General features: G+C 47.4%; 1 protein-coding gene and 1 long non-coding RNA gene across 2 annotated transcripts in view; both read right to left on the bottom strand.

Annotated features, from left to right (window-relative positions):
• Positions 1-5,217: 5,217 nt before the first annotated feature.
• Positions 5,218-6,317, bottom strand: LOC140400129 (histone H2B-like). Its single transcript, XM_072489603.1, has one exon. The coding sequence runs from the start codon at positions 5,669-5,671 to the stop codon at positions 5,285-5,287; it is 387 nt and encodes a 128-aa protein (XP_072345704.1). The 5' UTR covers positions 5,672-6,317; the 3' UTR covers positions 5,218-5,284.
• Positions 6,318-7,082: 765 nt separating this feature from the next.
• LOC140400128 (uncharacterized) overlaps positions 7,083-19,903 on the bottom strand; it is a 92,605-nt gene continuing 79,784 nt past the window's right edge. The window contains exons 3-4 of the long non-coding RNA XR_011938058.1: positions 11,782-11,866; positions 7,083-7,255 (exon numbers count right to left, since the gene is read on the bottom strand). This is a non-coding gene — a long non-coding RNA (uncharacterized lncRNA). The remainder of the gene's footprint in view (positions 7,256-11,781; positions 11,867-19,903) is intronic.

The raw sequence follows: 19,903 nt of genomic DNA, 5'->3' as shown, positions 1-19,903 counted from the left end.
TGTGTGTGTGGCTGCAAATGGCCCTGCGCCCTCGGGCTCAACCAATCACCTTTGTAGCTGTCTGTTTGTCCCAATGTGAGGTTCAATTTGCAGTCATTGCCTGCAGCTTGTTTGTTATTACACTGTCACTCAGCCCCTCAAACTCTCACTTTCTGCAAACTACCATTTCACTGACTGACTTCATTTTTCATAGAAGCACACAATTTATTTTCAAAAATATACTTCATTTATAAAATCCCTTGAAATAAACATGGTCAAACATTTCAAATTGTCATCACAATAACATCGTTTCGTACAATAATATTTACATTTTCTCCAGAGGTCCAGATTTACTTGAATTTCTTCAGTTGGATAATGAGGACATTACACACATTTCAATATTTACATTACAATTCTTCTCAAAATATTTACATCAGTCATGTTCCACCCTGTAAAGCTTCAATAATTTTAAACATTTAGTGTTAATCACACATACGAGGTGGATTTTACACAGTTACCAGCCCCTCTTTAGTGTTACTCACACAGACCCGGGTTTTACCCGGTTACCAGCCTCTCGGTGTACATTTGCTGCAAGAACTTACACAGTGGCCTTTCCACATCACAGTGGCCTTTCTCCATTGAGCCTTGGTGCCGGGTACCCCAAGCTTGAGTGCGTCCCTCAGCACGTAGTCCTGGACTTTGGAATGTGCCAGACTGCAACACTCAGTCGAGGCCAATTCTTTACCCTGGAAGATCAACAGGTTACGGGCAGACCAAAGAGAGTCTTTCACCGAGTTTATGATCCTCCAGCAGCAGTTGATGTTTGTCTCAGTGTGTCCCCCTGGGAATAGCCCATAGAGCACAGAGTCCTGTGTCACAGAGCTGCTCGGGCTGAACCTGGACAAATCCCACTGCATCTGTCAAACAAAGAACAATACAGCACAGGAGCAGGACCTTCGGCCGTCCAAACCTGTACCGGTCATGATACCAAACTTTGCCAAAACCCTCAGCACTTCCTTGTGCCGTATCCCTCTCTACCCATCCGATCCATGTGTTTGTCAAGATGATTTTTGACCACCATAATGTAGCTGCTTCCACAACCTCCCCTGGCAACGCGGTCCATGCTCTCCCCACTGTCTGCGTAAAAAACCTGCCTCGCACATCCTCTGTAAACTTTACCCTGTGCACCTTAAATCTATGCCCCCTGGTGACTGGCCCCTCCACCCTGGGAAAGATTGCCTGCCCATTCACTCTGTCCATGCCGCTCATAATTTTGTCGGCCTTTATCAGATCACACCTCCGTCTTTCTAATGAAAACAGTCCGAGTCTATTCAGCCTCTCCATAAAGCTCACTTTCCAGACCAGGCAACAGCCTGATAAACCTCCTCTGCATCCTCTCCAAAGCCTGCACAGCCTTCTGGTAAGGTGGCGACCAGAATTGTGGACAATATTCCAAGTGCGTCCTTACCAAGGTTCTATACAGCTGTAGCAGAACTTGCCAGTTTTTATACTTAATGCCCCGTCCAATGAAAGCTGGCATTCCGTCTGCTTTGTTGACAACCTTGTCCACTTCCGTTGCCGCCTTCAAAGATCTGTGGACCTGCGTGCCCAGATCTCTCCGACTTTCTGTATTCCTAAGAGTTTTGCCATTTACGGTATATTTCCCCTCTATGTTAAACCTACCAAAATGCATTACCTCCCGTTTGTCCAGATTAAACTCCATTTGCCATTTCTCTGCCCAAGTCTCCATCCTATGTATGTCCTGCTGTATCGTCTGACAATCCTCAACACTCTCTGCCACTCCCACCAACCTTGGTGTCATCCATGAACTTTCACTCTCCAGACCTCATTTGGAAAGGCACATTCCACATGGAGGCGAGTGACCGTTTTGCGCCCCCCTCCCCCCCAGCCACTTCGAGGGCAGCGTGTGACGGCGTTGAGACTTCGGGAGTGCAGGAAGGATCTGCCGGGAGAGTCCTGCTCACCACCAGCCAAGCTGGGGCTTGGTGCTTGTTTGAAAGTTCTGGTGATGAGATGATCTGCCAGATGCCTCTGAGAGTCCGCTCAGGGGAACCATCTGACATGATCCACCATCTCTTTTTCCCTAAGGGCCTCGAGGACACTACGTGCAGACCACTGCTTGATCGCCTTGTTCACTCGCTCTCCTGGTTTACTCGCTCCCCTGGTTTACGACAGTGCAGGAGGCCATTCAGTCCATCGAGTCCACAGCGACTCTCTGAAAGAGCAAACCTACCCAGGCCCACTCCCTCGCAACTCCACCTAACACACACACGGAGACACAAAGGGCTAATTTAGCATGGCAAATCCACCGAACCTGCGTATCTTTGACTGTGGGAGGAAACCCACACAGACACAGAATGTCAGGGTCAGAGTGAACCAGGGTCCCTGGCGCTGTGAGGCAGCAGTGCTGACCACTGTGCAGCCCATCATGTTGCAGTTGTACGTGTTGTTCAGCGCGCTCTTTTCACTTCTGTTTGGAATATAAAATGTGGGTTGGAGCAGGCAGGAGGCGGAGCTGGATGATCAAAGACATTTCACTGCTCCCTCTGTCACTCAGTCTGCTCCCCGCCTCTCTCTCTCAGTCAGGTCGGGGCGGGCTGTATAATAAAGGAAAGAGCAGCAGCTCGTCTCTCATTCGGCAGCGATTTGACTGAACAAGCATCATGTCTGGCAGAGGGAAAGGAGGCAAAGGACTGGGCAAAGGCGGAGCAAAGCGGCACCGCAAAGTGCTTCGTGATAACATCCAGGGCATCACCAAACCAGCAATCCGCCGCCTGGCTCGCCGTGGCGGCGTCAAGCGCATCTCGGGTTTGATCTATGAGGAGACTCGCGGGGTGCTGAAGGTTTTCCTGGAGAATGTGATCAGGGACGCGGTCACCTATACTGAACACGCCAAGCGCAAGACCGTCACTGCCATGGATGTGGTTTACGCTCTCAAACGCCAGGGCCGCACTCTCTATGGATTCGGCGGCTGAGAAAATCTATTTGACAATTTAACAAAACCCAAAGGCTCTTTTCAGAGCCGCCCAAATCCTCACATTGAGAGCACTGACCTGAGAATGGCAGCAGCATAATGTACCGAGCTGGTTTACGAGTAAGGAGGCAAAATAGACCAATATTTCCTATCATTGATCTCTCTTTTCACATTACAAGGTGACATGAATCTGCTGGAGAGTCTGAATCACAAAAGCTTTCTCCGAAGTCAGACCTGTAACCGCACGTAGTGAACACTGACATTCTAATGGGAGCGGGAATGAATTCTGAAACCCCGCAGACCCATTGCCCATAAATGGTCTGTTTAGGAAAGCCTGCCGGCTAAAAACTGCCGTCCCCCGGTAAATACCAACCATACAGGGGAAGCTCATTCCAGCCGGAAGCCTCTGGGAAATTCTCACAAACACGGCACGAAGCGGATCGAGAACAGGTCACCCTTTTTCAGATCAAGTGAGTGGCTCTGAAAAGAGCCTTTAGGTTATTAGAATAAAGAATGGTCGTTTCACTTCTTGCCGGCGCCAGCGCTGCTTTTCTTGGGCAGCAGCACGGCCTGGATATTAGGCAGCACCCCGCCCTGAGCGATGGTCACCCCTCCCAGCAGCTTGTTGAGCTCCTCGTCGTTGCGGACGGCCAGCTGCAGGTGCCTGGGGATGATGCGGGTCTTCTTGTTGTCCCGGGCCGCGTTGCCGGCCAGCTCGAGGATTTCAGCGGTCAGATACTCGAGCACAGCAGCCAGATAGACCGGGGCTCCGGCCCCCACACGCTGGGCATAGTTGCCCTTTCTCAGGTGCCTGTGAACACGGCCCACCGGGAACTGCAGTCCAGCCCGGGAGGAGCGAGACTTGGCCTTGGCCCGAGCTTTACCGCCGGTCTTTCCTCTTCCAGACATTGTCCCAATCTCACAAACACTTTCACACAGATTGAGGAAACCCGCCCACATTCACTTCTCTTATAGCTTCAGGAGGAATGGCGGTGCACACATTGCTGATTGGTTATCTGAACAACATTGTGGAGCCTGGCACAAACTGACCAATCAGATGTCTGTTTGAAGCACCAATCAGGAGACTCCACGGTGCTGAGGGCGGAAAGTTTGGGCGCCAAATGTTCAGATTCCAACTGAATATTTATTTCAAAGCTTAAAAGAGCGCGAAAAGATAAGAGATAAAATTGAACAGGGACCGTAAAACATGTGAATAAATCATTTGAGTTTTGAGTATAAGATTGTTGGATTTTCTCTCTTTCCCGAGTCTAGTTTCCCTTTATCTGTCAATTTCCGATTTCGGGTTTTCTCTCTAACAGAACAAACCCAAAATAAATTAAAGCAAAATAATGCGGATGCCGCAAATGTGAATTAATGAGAAAATGCTGGATAAACTCAGCATATCTGGGAGAATCTGTGGAGAGAAACGTTTAAGATCTGTAGAAGGGACGTTTAGATCCGAAATGTTAACTGTCTCCACAGGTTTAATCCGGCTGCTATTTAAAACCCTTTCAGCCGTCGGCAGTGTCTATTTTATAGCCATCTGCAAACTATAACATTTGTTCCCATTGTGGACTGCTCCCGCTTCCTCAGTGTTAAAAGTGGAGTAAATGTGGATGCTGCAAATGTGAATTTAAGAGAAATGCTGGATAAACTCAGCATGTCTGGGAGAATCTGTGGAAAAGTTTCGGATTTATAAAAGGGGCATTTAATCCGAAACTGTCTCCACAGATTTTTACAATCTGGATTCCAATCGAGTTTAATCTGGCTGCTGTTTAAAACGGTCTCAGCCGCAGACAGAATGTCTAATTCACAGCCAACTACAAACCTTATTTTAAAAATTCCATATTGTAGACTACTTCAGTGTTAAAAGTGGAGTGAGCAATTTGGAGCTCGTGTCAGTATTGAAATGGAGTTTTCCCACAACACTGGTGTGCTCTCAATAAACTGATCGATTATTGAGGAAGCCTGAAATAGATAGGGAGGTTTTTGGAAACCTGAACACAAATTGAAAGGGAGGTTTTGGAGTTCTATTGTCTCTCCAAATCTAGCGACAGGGACCGAATATGACCAAGTCAGAAACCAAAGACACCGAGCAGTCACTAAATGAGACTTATTTTCAAGGCACGAAGATCGACCGGGCGATAACTGGACATCACCCAGGATGTTATGTTCAAGTGAAACCCTATTTGAACCGATTTGGCTATTCATAGTCTAATAATAATTTAAAAACGATGGTTTGGCTGCTTTCCAGAAATTGTGGGTGGCTCTTAAAAGAGCCGTTGGGTTTTGATGAGTTTGAGAACAGTTTTACTTGGAGCTGGTGTACTTGGTCACCGCCTTTGTCCCTTCCGACACGGCGTGCTTGGCCAGTTCCCCGGGCAGCAGCAGGCGCACGGCGGTCTGGATCTCCCGGGAGCTGATGGTGCTGCGCTTGTTGTAATGGGCGAGGCGGGAAGCCTCACCCGCGATGCGCTCGAAAATATCGTTGACGAAGGAATTCATGATGCTCATGGCCTTGGAGGAGATGCCGGTGTCGGGGTGAACCTGCTTCATCACTTTGTAGATGTAGATGGAGTAACTCTCCTTCCTCGATCTTCGTCGCTTCTTGCCGCCCTTTACTGCCGGTTTCTTAATTACTTTCTTGGCTCCCTTCTTGGAAGCTGGTTTCGATGTTGGTTTCTTCTCGTCAGCCATCGTCAATATCACCCAGAAATAAAGCAAACCTCTTCCGAGCGCTGATTAAATAGACAGAGCCTCACATCTATGCTAATGAGGAATGGGGAAAGGAATGATTGTGATTGGACATTGTGAAAATGTGGACAGCCAGTTATGTTCTGTTTATTTGACTGGATAAAAAAACAGACCAATCAGAATTAGGATTTTGCACCAATCATAAACCTCAGATTACAATCATATTACAAACAGGAAATACATTTCAGAAAGAATGTCTCCCGTCCCAGTTTGTCAGTGTGTAAAGATCCACCGGGAAAAGTACCTGGCTGTCGGTGAGAGGGACCCTTCAGCACAGAGAGACTGTGGGATTCCTTCAGGAACTGTGAGTGTCTTGTAATATGTGAGTGTGTGGGATTTACTCACTGATAGTGTGAGAATGTGGGATTTACTCACTCTCTGATACAGTGTGTGTGTGGGATTTCTTCACTCTCTGATGTAGTGTGCGAGTGTGGAATACACTTATGCTCTGATACAGTGTGTGAGTGTGGGATTTACTCACTCTGATACAGTGTGAGAGTGCGATTTACTCACTCTCTAACAGTGTCTGAGTGTGGGATTTACTCGCTCTGTGATACAGTGTGAGAGTGTGGGATTTACTCACTCTCTGATACAGTGTGTGAGGGTGGGATTTACTCACTCTCTGATACAGTGTTTGAGTGTGGGATTTACTCACTCTCTGATACAGTGTGAGAGAGTGGGATTTACTCACTCTCTGATACAGTGTGTGAGTGTGGAATTTACTCACTCTCGGATACAGTGTGTGAGTGTGGGATTTACTCACTCTCTGATACAGTGTGTGAGTGTGGGATTTACTCACTCTGATACAGTGTGAGAGTGTGGGATTTACTCACTATCTGATACAGTGTGAGAGTGTGGGATTTACTCACTCTCTGATACAGTGTGTGAGTGTGGGATTTACTCACTCTCTGATACAGTGTGAGAGTGTGTGATTTACTCACTCTCAGATACTGTGTGTGAGTGTGGGATTTACTCACTCTCTGATACAGTGTGTGAGTGTGGGATTTACTCACTCTCTGATACAGTGTGTGTGTGAGTATTACTCTAGCTAAGGCCTAACCAATGTTTTATACAGTTCCAGCATAACCTGCCTTTTCTTAAACTCTGTGCCTCGGCGAATAGAGACAAGGGTGGATCTCAGGAAGGTTTCAGGAGGGTGGTAGTTATCCAGATCGCGGAAGGAATGGCCAATGGTCACGACTAGTGTTTACAAATGCCAACCATGATGGACGTTTGAGTTTGTCGGCCATTCCGCGCCATTCCGCGCATGCGTCTCTTATCAAGCAGTGCGCAGGCCTGGAGCCCAGCAAGTTGGACTGGCTCCTCCTGATGTCAGTGCACAATCCCAGGCCAGTTTTATTCAGCAAATTCTGGAGTCCTCCCACCGGAGGCGGCGCCAGCGAGCAGGTCACACGCCCCGTACGCTGACATCACGTGTTCTGGGCCCGAGAGAGATTCCTCCATTTTGCAGCTGCCAGCAGTGCTGGAGTGAACTCCAGGGCCTCTGGTGAACAACCCATGAAGAAGCTGAAAACAGGAACAAAGCAGCACAATGATGATTATTTGAGGGGTGGGTTTATAAATTGTGCCACTGCAATCAGGAGTCAAATTTCATGGGTGTTACATGCAGGGAATTACTGGCAAATGAATGTTTAAACCTCAAATTGTCAAAGACATTTGAAGAGTAAGCAGGGCGAGTTCCAGGACAAACCTCTGTATTTTTTTCAACGGATGCAGTGAGATCTTAAATCATCAGCTGGAGTCATTATCAGAAATGTAACAGTGAATAACAAAGCAAGTGAGATCGTGGGGACCAAGCAGGCTCACCTGTCACATTAAAGGCAAGTGAAAATGGTGGGTGTGTGTGAGAGAGAGTTGGTGTGTGAGAGAGTGGGTGGGTGTGAGAGAGAGTGGCTGTGGGTGTGAGAGAGAGTGGGTGTGTGAGAGAGAGTGGGTGTGTGTGAGAGAGAGTGGGTGTGTGTGAGAGAGAGTGGGTGTGTGTGAGATAGAGTGTGTGTGTGTGAGATAGAGTGTGTGTGTGTGAGAGAGAGTGGGTGTGTGTGAGAGAGAGTGGGTCTGTGAGAGAGAGAGTGGGTGTGTGTGAGAGAGTGTGGGTGTGTGTGAAAGAGAGTGGGTGTGTGAGAGAGAGTTGGCGTGTGAGAGAGAGTGGGTGCGTGTGAGAGAGAGTGGGTGTGTGTGAGAGAGTGTGGGTGTGTGTGAGAGAGAGTGTGTATGTGTGAGAGAGAGTGGATGTGTGTGTGAGTGTGTTTGTGAGAGAGTGTGTGTGTGTGAGAGTGCATGTGTGCAAGAGAGAGTGGGTGTGTGTGAGAGAGAGTGGGTGTGTGTGAGAGAGTGGGTGTGTGTGAGAGAGAGTGGGTGTGTGTGAGAGATAGTGGGTGTGTGTGAGAGAGAGTGGGTGTGTGTGAGAGAGAGTGTGTGTGTGAGAGAGAGAGTGGGTGTGTGTGAGAGTGGGTGTGTGAGAGAGAGTGGGTGTGTGTGAGAGAGAGTGGGTGTGTGTGAGAGAGAGTGGGTGTGTGTGAGAGAGAGTGGGTGAGTGAGAGAGAGAGTGGGTGAGTGAGAGAGAGAGTGGGTGTGTGAGAGAGAGAGTGGGTGTGTGAGAGAGAGAGTGGGTGTGTGAGAGAGAGAGTGGGTGTGTGAGAGAGAGAGTGGGTGCGTGTGTGAGAGAGAGTGTGTGTGTGTGTGAGAGAGAGTGTGTGTGTGTGTGTGTGTGTGAGAGAGAGTCGGTGTGTATGAGAGAGTGGGTGTGTGAGAGAGTATCGGTGTGTATGAGAGAGTGGGTGTGTGAGAGAGTGGGTGTGTGTGAGAGAGTGGGTGTGTGTGTGAGAGAGTGGGTGTGTGTGAGAGAGAGTGTGTGTGTGTGAGAGAGAGTGGGTGTGTGTGAGAGAGTGGGTGTGTGTGAGAGAGAGTGGGTGGATGTGTGTGTGAGTGAGAGAGTTGGTGTGTGAGAGAGAGAGAGTGGATGTGTGTGTGAGTGTGTTTGTGAGAGAGTGGGTGTGTGTGAGAGAGTGCGTTTGTGAGAGAGAGAGTGGGTGTGTGAGAGAGTGCGTTTGTGAGAGAGAGAGTGGGTGTGTGAGAGAGTGCGTGTGTGAGCGAGTGAGCCTCTGTATTTTACATTGTCACTCTTTGATATGTAACACATATTTTACTCTTGCTGCTCTGTTACTGGGGTGTGTGTGTGTGTGAGAGAGAATGTGTTTTACCATCATGGTCTCTGTGATATATGATGCATATTTTACTGTGTACTGCTCAGTTACTGTTGTGTCAAAGAGTGTGTGAATATCAAAGTTTGTGAATATGTGAGTGTGTGTGAGGAAGTGTGTGCGAGGGAATGGGTCACTATGTCTGCAAGAGTGTATGAGTGTGAGAAATAGTCTGCATGCGTGTGTGTGTGTTTTACCTTCATTGTCTCTGTGATATTTCACACATATTTTGCTGCTCAGTTACTGGTGTGCGAGTGTGTTTATCCTCACTGTCTGGCTATCATATATAATATATTTTACTGCTTACTGCTCAGTTACTTAAGTGTGAGAGTGGCGAGAGTGTGTTTTACCCTCACTGTCCCTCTGCGATATATAACACATATTTAACTGCTTACTGCTCAGTGACTGGTGTGTCCATGTGTGAGGCAGTCTGAGGGAGAGGGACTAGGAGTGTGAGAGAATGAGTGTGTGTGAGAGTTAGTGTTTGCCAGAGAAATAGTGAGTGTGTGTCACACTGTCTCTCATTGTCCCTCTGTGATATATAAAGCATATTTTACCGCTCAGTTATTGGTGTGTGTGTGTGAATGAGAGAGTGTATGAGTGTGTGTGAGAGAGAATGTGTGAGAGAGAGTGAAATACGAGTTATATAGCACAGAGACAGTGAGGGTAAACACACTCACACTCTCTCTCACACACCAGTAACTGAGCAATAAGCAGTAGAATATTCAATATATATCACAGAGAGACAGTGGTTACTATCACAGAGGTTACTACACACACTCATAGGTCGATTGTCCCGAAAGACGAGCTGTTAGGTAATTTAGACTTTCTGAATTCTCCCTCCCTGTAACTAAACAGGCGCCAGAATGTGGCGACTGGGGGCTTTTCACAGAAACATTGCAGTGTTAATGTAAGCCTACTTGTGACAATAAAGATTATTATAAGATAGAGTCATATCTGTGTGGATGTGTTAACCTCACTGTCTCTCTGTGATATATAATGAATATTTTCCTGCTTACTGCTGTGTGGGTGTGTGAGTGAGACAGTGTGTGTGTGAGTGAGACAGTGTGTTTGGGAATGTGTGTGTGTGAGTGAGACAGTGTGTTTGGGAGTGAGACAGTGTGTTTGGGAGTGTGTTTGGGAGTGAGACAGTGTGTTTGGGAGTGTGTTTGTGAGTGAGACAGTGTGTTTGGGAGTGTGTTTGGGAGTGAGACAGTGTGTTTGGGGGTGAGACAGTGTGTTTGGGAGTGTGTTTGTGAGTGAGACAGTGTGTTTGGGAGTGAGACAGTGTGTTTGGGGGTGAGACAGTGTGTTTGGGAGTGTGTGTGTGAGTGAGACAGTGTGTGTGTGAGTGAGACAGTGTGTTTGGGAATGTGTGTGGGAGTGAGCCAGTGTGTTTGGGAGTGTGTGTGTGAGTGAGACAGTGTGTTTGGGAGTGTGTGTGTGAGTGAGACAGTGTGTTTGGGAGTGTGTGTGTGAGTGAGACAGTGTGTTTGGGAGTGTGTTTGGGAGTGAGACAGTGTGTTTGGGGGTGAGACAGTGTGTTTGGGAGTGTGTGTGTGAGTGAGACAGTGTGTGTGTGAGTGAGACAGTGTGTTTGGGAATGTGTGTGGGTGTGAGCCAGTGTGTTTGGGAGTGTGTGTGTGAGTGAGACAGTGTGGTTGGGGGTGTGTGTGTGAGTGAGACAGTGTGTTTGGGAGTGTGTGTGTGAGTGAGACAGTGTGTTTTGGAGTGTGTGTGTGAGTGAGACAGTGTGTTTGGGAGTGTGTGTGTGAGTGAGACAGTGTGTTTGGGAGTGTGTGTGTGAGTGAGACAGTGTGTTTGGGAGTGTGTGTGTGAGTGTTACAGTGTGTTTGGGAGTGTGTGTATGAGTATATGAGTGAGTGTGTGTATATTTATTCTCGCTGTCTCTCTGTGATGTATAACATCTTTTACTGCTTACTGCTCAGGTACTGGTGAGAGAGTGTGTAAGTGAGAGAGTGTGAGTTTTATCCTCATTGTTTCTATGATGTATAACATATTTTACTGCTTACTGCTCAGTTATTGTTAGGAGAGTGAGTGGTGTGTGTGTGAGAGAGAGTGAGTTTGGCTGTATATAACTGTATATCTTTGATAGATAACACATATATTACTGATTGCTGCTCTGTTACTGGTGTGTGAGTTTGTCTGAGAGATGGTATGTATGTGAGAGTGTGTGTGTCTGTCAGTACGCCTGTGTGTATTTTCCCTCACTGTCTCTCTTTGATATATAACACATATTTTACTCTTCCAGGTGTGTGTGTGTTTTACCCTAACTATGTATCTGTGATATATAACACATATTTTACTCTTACAGGTGTGTGTGTGTGTTTTACCCTTACTATGTATCTGTGATATATAACACATATTTTCCTCTTACAGGTGTGTGTGTGAGTTTTACCCTCACTATGTATCTGTGATATATAACACATAATTTACTCTTACAGATGCGTGAGTGTGTTTTACCCTCACTATGTATCTGTTATATATAACACATATTTTACTATTACAGGTGTGTGTGAGTTTTACCCTCACTATGTATCTGTGATATATAAAACTTATTCAACTGCTTACTGCTCAGTGACTGGTATGTGTGTGAGTGAGAGTGACTGAGTGTGTGTGAGAGAGAGTCTGTGAGTGTGTGTGAGAGGGAACATCTGTGTGTGAGAGAGAGTGTAAGTGTGTGTGACAGTCATGCGAGTGTGTTTATCTGGGACTTGAGGTCAATGTGAGTCTGACTGCTTCTTTTCTCTGTGACGGTGGAGTTGATGTTGTGTCTGTGTCTCTGCAATGTTGGATTAATATTGTACTTACTGTCAGTAAGAAGGAGACGGCGACACATACATTTTGCTGAGGAATCATCATCTTGTTCTTGGAACTCATCTCTTCATCTGTTGAACTAGGGGGAAGAAAGCATATCTCTTGTAAATCAGGGTCAAATGAGGCCAATGATAAATCAATCTATTCTTTCAACTGATAATCACAGAATTTACAGTGCAGAAGAAGGCCATTCGGTCCATCGAGCCCATCTTTGTAAAGAGCATCTCACGCCTCCACCCTAACCCAGTAACCCATGCCTCCACCCTAAACCAGTAACCCATGCCTCCACCCTAACCCAGTAACCCCACCTAAACTTTTTGGACACTAAGTGCAATTTATTAGGGCCAATCCACCTAACCTGCACATCTTAGGACTGTGGGAGGAAACCGGAGCACCCGGAGGAAACCCACGCAGATACGGGGAGAACGTGCAGACTCCGCAGATAGCAACACAAGCCTGGAAATCGAACCTGGTACCATAGAGCAGTGATGCAGCCATGCTAACCACTATGCTACCTTGCTGCCCCCAATCAGTAAAAGAAAGAAAATACTCTCCAAATCCTAACCCAGAATCAGACAAATAAGCCAGGCCCAGAAAGAGCTTTCCCTTCCCCCTGCTCACTCCAAGTCCCGGAACAAGAACGTGCTCCGCTGCGCCTCTTGCAAACAGCCCCCGATTCTCCCTGAACTCCCCCGGAGTCAGTAATGATCTCTGAGCCTCTTTGCTCACACTCCCAAATGGATGTGCTGCTGCAATGAGAATGGTGTTTCCTCGCTGTCCTGGGCGCTGACATTGACATTTCCCTCAGCTTCAACAAAGCAATTCCACTCACTGACCAAATGGAGAGTGTGTGGGGGAGGGGCTGCGCATGCGCTCCCAATCTCAGAATGATGTGGAGATACCGGCGTTGGACTGGGGTGAGCACAGTAAGAAGTCTGACAACACCAGGTTAAAGTCCAACAGGTTTGTTTCGATGTCACTAGCTTTCGGAGCTCTGCTCCTTCCTCAGGTGAATGAAGAGGTATGTTCCAGAAATATATGTAGGGACAGATTCAAAGATGCCAGACAATGCTTGGAATGTGACCATTAGCAGGTGATTAAATCTTTACAGATCCAGAGATGGGGTAACCCCAGGTTAAGGAGGTGTGAATTGTCTCAAACCAGGACAGTTGGTAGGATTTCGCAGGCCAGATGTTGGGAGATAAATGTAATGCGACATGAATCCCAGGTATTACATTTATCCCCCACCACCTGGCCTGCAAAATCCTACCAACAGTCCTGGCTTGACACAATTCACTCTCCTTAACCTGGGGTTACCCCATCTCTGGATCTGTAAAGATTTAATCACCTGCTAATGCTCGCATTCCAAGCATTGTCTGGCATCTTTGAATCTGTCTATATATATGTTTCTGGAACATACCTCTTCATTCACCTGAGGAAGGAGCAGAGCTCCGAAAGCTAGTGACATCGAAACAAACCTGTTGGACTTTAACCTGGTGTTGTAAGACTTCTTACTGTGCTCACCCCATTCCAACGCCGGCATCCCCACATCACGAATAGCAGGGGCGGGGTTACACCGGGCATGAGCACATCCCCGCAGCAATCCCGCATTGAGAATCAATGGGAACATTCCCCATTTCATAGTCATCACATGTGGAGCAAAACCTCCTATAGAGTCCGTGTTGGGGGGACCGTGTGTGTGTGGCTGCAAGTGGCCCTGCGCCATCGGCTCAACCAATCACCTTTGTAGCTGTGTGTTTGTCCCAATGAGAGATTCAATTTGCAGTCATTGCCTGCAGCTTGTTTGTTATTACTCTGTCACTCAGCCCCTCAAACTCACACTTTCTTCAAACTACCTTTCCACTGATTTACTTCATTTTCCACTGAACCATAGAATTACCACAGTGCAGAAGGAGGCAATCTGGCCCATCGAGTCTGCACCGACACTCAGAAAGAGCAGCCCACCTAGGACCACTCCCCACCCGACCACCATAAATCTGTAACCCTACGTAATCTACACACCCTTGGATACAAAGCGGTAATTCAGCATCGCCAATCCATCTAACCTGCACATCTTTGGCTTGTGGGAGAAAAACAGAGCACCCGGAGGAAATCTACACAGACACAGGCAGAATATGCAAACTCCACACAGACAGTCACCCAACGCTGGAATTGAACCAGGATCCCTGGCACAGTGAGGCAGCAGTGAAACCAATGTTCCCCTTCCAAATGTATTCACTCCCCTGGTTCACTCGCTCTCCAGGTTTACTCACTCTCCAGGTTTACTCACTCTCCAGGTTCACTCACTCTCCAGGTTCACTCACTCTCCAGGTTCACTCACTCTCCAGGTTCACTCACTCTCCAGGTTCACTCACTCTCCAGGTTCACTCACTCCCCTGGTTCACTCACTCCCCTGGTTCACTCCCTCCCCTGGTTCACTCGCACCCCTGGTTCACTCGCACCCCTGGTTCACTCGCACCCCTGGTTCACTCGCTCCCCTGGTTCACTCGCTCCCCTGGTTCACTCGCTCCCCTGGTTCACTCACTCCCCTGGTTCACTCGCACCCCTGGTTCACTCGCTCCCCTGGTTCACTCACTCCCCTGGTTCACTCACTCTCCTGGTTCACTCGCTCCCCTGGTTCACTCGCTCCCCTGGTTCACTCGCTCTCCTGGTTCACTCGCTCTCCTGGTTCACTCGCTCCCCTGGTTCACTCGCTCTCCTGGTTCACTCGCTCTCCTGGTTCACTCACTCCTCTGGTTCACTCACTCCCCTGGTTCACTCGCTCTCCTGGTTCACTCGCTCCCCTGGTTCACTCGCTCTCCCGGTTCACTCGCTCTCCCGGTTCACTCGCTCTCCCGGTTCACTCGCTCTCCCGGTTCACTCGCTCTCCCGGTTCACTCACTCCCCTGGTTCACTCACTCCCCTGTTTTACTCACTCTCCTGCTTCACTCACTCTCCTGGTTTACGCACTCCCCTGTTTTACTCACTCTCCTGGTTTACTCACTCTCCTGGTTCACTCACTCCCCTGTTTTACTCACTCTCCTGGTTTGCTCACTCTCCTGGTTTACTCACTCTCCTGGTTTACTCACTCCCCTGTTTTACTCACTCTCCTGGTTTGCTCACTCTCCTGGTTCACGGCAGTTTTCCCAAGCACCATCTTTTACACACTCGCCCGATTTATACGCAGCCTCGAATTGCACATTATTTGGTTACAACCCCCCTCCCCCGGTTTGCACACTGCCCTGTTTACACACTCCCCTGATTTACACACTCCCCTGATTTACACACTGCCCTGATTTACACACTCCCCTGTATTACACACTCCCCTGATTTACACACTGCCCTAATTTACACATTCCCCTGGTTTCCACACTCTCGTGCTTTAACTCTCCTCTGGTTTCACACACTCGTCTGATTTAAATAATCCACTGGCTTTACACCCCCCCTGATTTACACACTCCCCTGATTTACACACTCGATGAGTTTGGATACAGCAAAGATTTTACACACACCCCTGGTTTACACATTCTATGGGTTTGGATACAGCAAAGATTTTACACACACCCTGGTTTACACTCTCCCCTGATTTACACACACCCTGGTTTTCACACTCCTCTGATTTACACACTCTATGGGTTTGGATACAGCAAAGATTTTACACACACCCTGGTTTACACTCTCCCCTGATTTACACACACCCTGGTTTTCACACTCCTCTGATTTACACACTCTACGGGTTTGGATACAGCGAAGATTTTACACACACCCTGGTTTACACACTCCCCTGATTTACACACACCCTGGTTTTCACACTCCTCTGATTTACACACTCTATGGGTTTGGATACAGCGAAGATTTTACACACCACCCTGGTTTACACACTCCCCTGGTTTGCCGCTCCCCAGATTTCACACACTCAACTGGTTTAAACCATCCACTGGTTTTGCACACTTCTTGCTTTGCACACTCTCTTGTGTATACTCCATTGGATCCATACACTCCCCTGTGTGCGTACACTTCCCTGGCTGACACACTACCTGCTTTATCTACTCATTTGTTATGTGTGGCTTTCCACACTCACCTTGTTTTGCACATTCACCTACTTTTGTGCACACAGGTTTACACACTATTTGATATGCCCACACTCCTGGTTTACACTCACACTAATTTTACACACTCCTGGATTTAAACGCCACTGATTTATACATGCCCACATTGTGTTTTCCTTCTTTGTCACAATCCACTCAAACACACCCCTGATTTTACAGCCTCCAGGTTTACAGACATCGATATTGCACAATCACCTCATTTTCCACACTCCCCTCATTAACACACTTACACCCCTGGCTTTACACTCTCCTCTGGTTGTACCAAATTCCCAGCTTTACACATTCCCAGTTTACATAATTCCATTATATTATGATAGTTTTGATTGAATTCCACTCTTTCCGTTAGAAAATGAAGCACATCTGACTCAATATTTCAATACCAAATGTATCAAGGTATCTCCTTGTGTTGGTGTGGGACATATTGTACTGGGGGGAAATAGTAAAAGCTTCCTTATTGAGCTCCCATGCTCAACACAATCTCTGAACAAATCTAATACTCTTGTCAAAGAATTCAGCTCCAGTTGAAAACTTCTCCAGTCTCCACTTGAATAACTGACATCCTGTTCTGAGCAGCTTACTGCACTTTCTCTGCAACAGGCACCATGACATATTGTCAAAGCTGGATTTTAAAATTCTTATTCAGTTTGTCTAATATAGAAGTCTGCATGTTTACCAATCATACTTCTTATAATGTGTGTCATTGCTTAGGTCTCTTCTTGAAGCATGAGACCTGGTCCTGATGTCTGAAGCTGCCTTTTTCATTCTGCTGAAGTTATGAATGTTCTTATCTGTAACATCTGGGCTACATCAATGACATTAGTATGAACTTCATCAAGCACCGAGAGTGTCTATGGCACAGTGATGGAGCTGGATTGTGCTGGGGGTTTTTGAATAATAGAAAACTGATTTTCTTTTGTGTCAGGTTGAGAATATATTTAATGTTTATGACTCCAGTTCACAAATTTTAAGAAGTTTTCATGATAAATAATTGAGCATGAATGTTAAGTTCCAAACGAGATGAAAACGGTTGTCCATTATCTTTCATCAGCCTCTATGTCCATGTTCCATGTGTTCCGGATCTTTGCTTTACTTTATTTCCCTTCAGATTAAACATGCACGCATCGATTAGGAGCGGCAGACTTATGCTCTCTCTATCTCTGTGTCTCTCTCTCTTTGTCTCCCTGTGTGTCTCTCTCTCTGTCCCTCTCTTTGTCTCTCTCTCTGTCTCTACCTCTGTCTCTCTCTCCTTCCCTTTCTGTCTCTGTCTAAGTGTCTCAATGTCTCTCTCCTTCATTATGATTATCTCACTCCCTCTCTTCCGCTCTACATCTCTGTGTTATGTGCCACTCGTTCTATTGTTCTCTCTCTCTCTGTTTCTCTCTCGTTTCCTTTATGTGTCTCTGTCCTCAATATCTGTCTACTTCAATATGAGTATCTCACTCCCTCTCTCCCGCTCCACATCTCTGTATTACTATGTCGCTCTCTCTATTTTTCTCTGTCTCTCATTTTCAATCTGTCATTCGGTGTGTTGTGGACACAGTGATAACACGTGTAACACTGGCTCTCACTGTGAACACAGTGATAACACGTGTAACACTGGCCCTCACTGTGAACACTGGACATGGTGATAACACGTGAAACAGTGGCTCTCACTGTGAACACTGGACACAGTGATAACACGTGTAACACTGGCCCTCACTATGATCACTGGACACAATGATAACATGTGTAACACTGGCCCTCACAGTGAACACTGGACACAGTGATAACACATGCAACACTGGCTCTCACTGTGAACACTGGACACAGTGATAACACGTGTAACACTGGCCCTCACTGTGAACACTGGACACAGTGATTATACGTGTAACACTGGCACTCGCTGTGAACACAGCTGCCGTGTTGTGGGTGAAACGGTCACTGTCCCTCCTCCACACAGAAAGTCCAGGTCTATCAGATCATCTTTATTTTTAAAATTTGCTGTTTGGATCAGAATGGTCAGAATCTGTGTCACTGTGAAAATCTCCACTCTCAGAGGGGGTGGGATTATTCTTTAACTGGGGGTCCCTGCTTGTTGAGTTTGGGGTTCAGTGTTACCGGGCAGTGCAGGAGGATCACATCAAACAGGAAAATCTCCACTGATAGAGAGGAGATCAATTGTATTTTCACCTTCAAGGGAGGTGTGTCATCAATGAATTTAGATTTTAAAATATGACTGGCTGCTGCCGGGTATTTAGGTAAACAGAAAATAGGGTGCAGAAAACTCAGAGAGTTGAACAGTAATTAAGACACGGATTGGGAAACAAGTGCTGAGAAGAGGGAGAATTCTGCCCTGGGAAATGTCATTTCCAAACCTTGTGTGTGGATGTGAATATTGTGGAAGAGAGAGTGTGTGAAAGGGGCGGGCCAAACAGGAGAAACCAACTGTGTTTGTGTGTCCGCTCTGACCAGGAGATCTCCCAATCCCTCTGGGACTGAATGGAAATATTTTTCATTCAAACAATCCCCCTGTTCCCCATCTACTTTTCCAAATTGGATTTCAGGGCAGTTTCGATGCTGCTTTCCAGATTTCTGTGGAAAGGTTGGGAAAATGAGAGCGATCGGGTGAGAGAGCGGGAACAGTGCATCAGTAAAACGGGTTTAAATGCAAAATGGAGCCTTCAAATCGCGTGAAACCTTTTCTACAGCAAACATTCGGGTGTGAGAGACAGGAAGGATTGTTCCTGGACACTGTGGAGCTGGAATTTGAGTGGAATTGGAGAGTTTGGGACGAGAGAAAAACACAGAGAGCAGCAGCAGCCTGGAGCTGAGAGCAGGTTGTCTCCGCCCCGTCCGCTCGCTGCCTTTAAGTTGCTCAGTGCCGCCACCAGAGGCTTCATTTCTCACCCACATTGACGGAGAAATTTTGTGCAGAGTCTCGGACATGAGCGACAGTGCAGCCGCCGAAACGGCTCCTCCAGCCGCCACCCCAGTCAAGGCTGTCAAGAAGCAGAAGGCGGTTCCCCGGAAGAAACAAGAAGGTCCCGGGCTGGGCGAGCTGATCCTCCAGATTGTGGCGGAAAGCGGCGATCGCAAGGGGATTTCCTTACAGGCCATAAAGAAGGCGCTGCGGAGCAAAGGGGTCGATGTGGATAACCGGGGGGCCCAGATCAAGCAAAGTGTCAGGAGGAGTGTGGACAACGGCAGCTTGGCTCAGGTCAAGGGCACGGGCGCCTCCGGCTCCTTCAAGATCGTTAAGAAGACAACCGGGGGGAAAGTGAGAAAGACCGGAGCAGGCGAGAAACCTTCAGTGAAGAAACCAGCAGCCAAGAAATCTCTCAAGAAACCAGCAGCCAAGAAATCTCCCAAGAAACCAGCAGCCAAGAAATCTCCCAAGAAACCAGCAGCCAATAAATCTCCCAAAAAATCTCCCAAGAAACCAGCAGCCAAGAAGGCGGCAACTCCCAAAAAGAGCGCGAAGAAAGCAGCCCCGAAGAAAAAGTCACTTGTGAAAAAGACCACGGGCAGAATAAATCCGACCCAATCGAGGGCCAAGCCCAAAGTGAAATCAGCAGCGGCTAAGAAACCAGCAAAGAAGTAAAAGAAGGCGAGCAAATTGTAAACCTCTGAACCCAAAGGCTCTTCTCAGAGCCACCCACATCTCTCAGGAAAGAGCTGACCCCCCGACCAATGAATCGCTGTCCCGGTGCTGGGAGCAGATTTCAGACAGAAATGTCAATCCAGTATTGCCGCTCACTCGCTGACATGCTCTGCACCGGGCCTCTCCCCCCACTCTGCACTAAAACACAGGGATGTTGCTGCCTCTTCCTAAACGGGGATGTGTCCGGGGGAACAGTCACAGTTTGTGTTAGTTTCATTATTCACAGATTCAGGGGAGAGTCTGTAAAAGAGGTAACAGGGCGGAGAAATCCCGCCTCACAACATAAACACTTTATATCAGCTGGAAGGGGTGTTAGTAAAATTCCCAACCCGTCTGGGAGAGGAGTTGTGGGGATGGAATCGGAGCT

The sequence above is a fragment of the Scyliorhinus torazame genome, chromosome 24 (assembly GCF_047496885.1).
Source record: "Scyliorhinus torazame isolate Kashiwa2021f chromosome 24, sScyTor2.1, whole genome shotgun sequence".
Taxonomy (NCBI): domain Eukaryota; kingdom Metazoa; phylum Chordata; class Chondrichthyes; order Carcharhiniformes; family Scyliorhinidae; genus Scyliorhinus; species Scyliorhinus torazame.
This window is presented reverse-complemented; position numbering and strand designations above follow the sequence as displayed.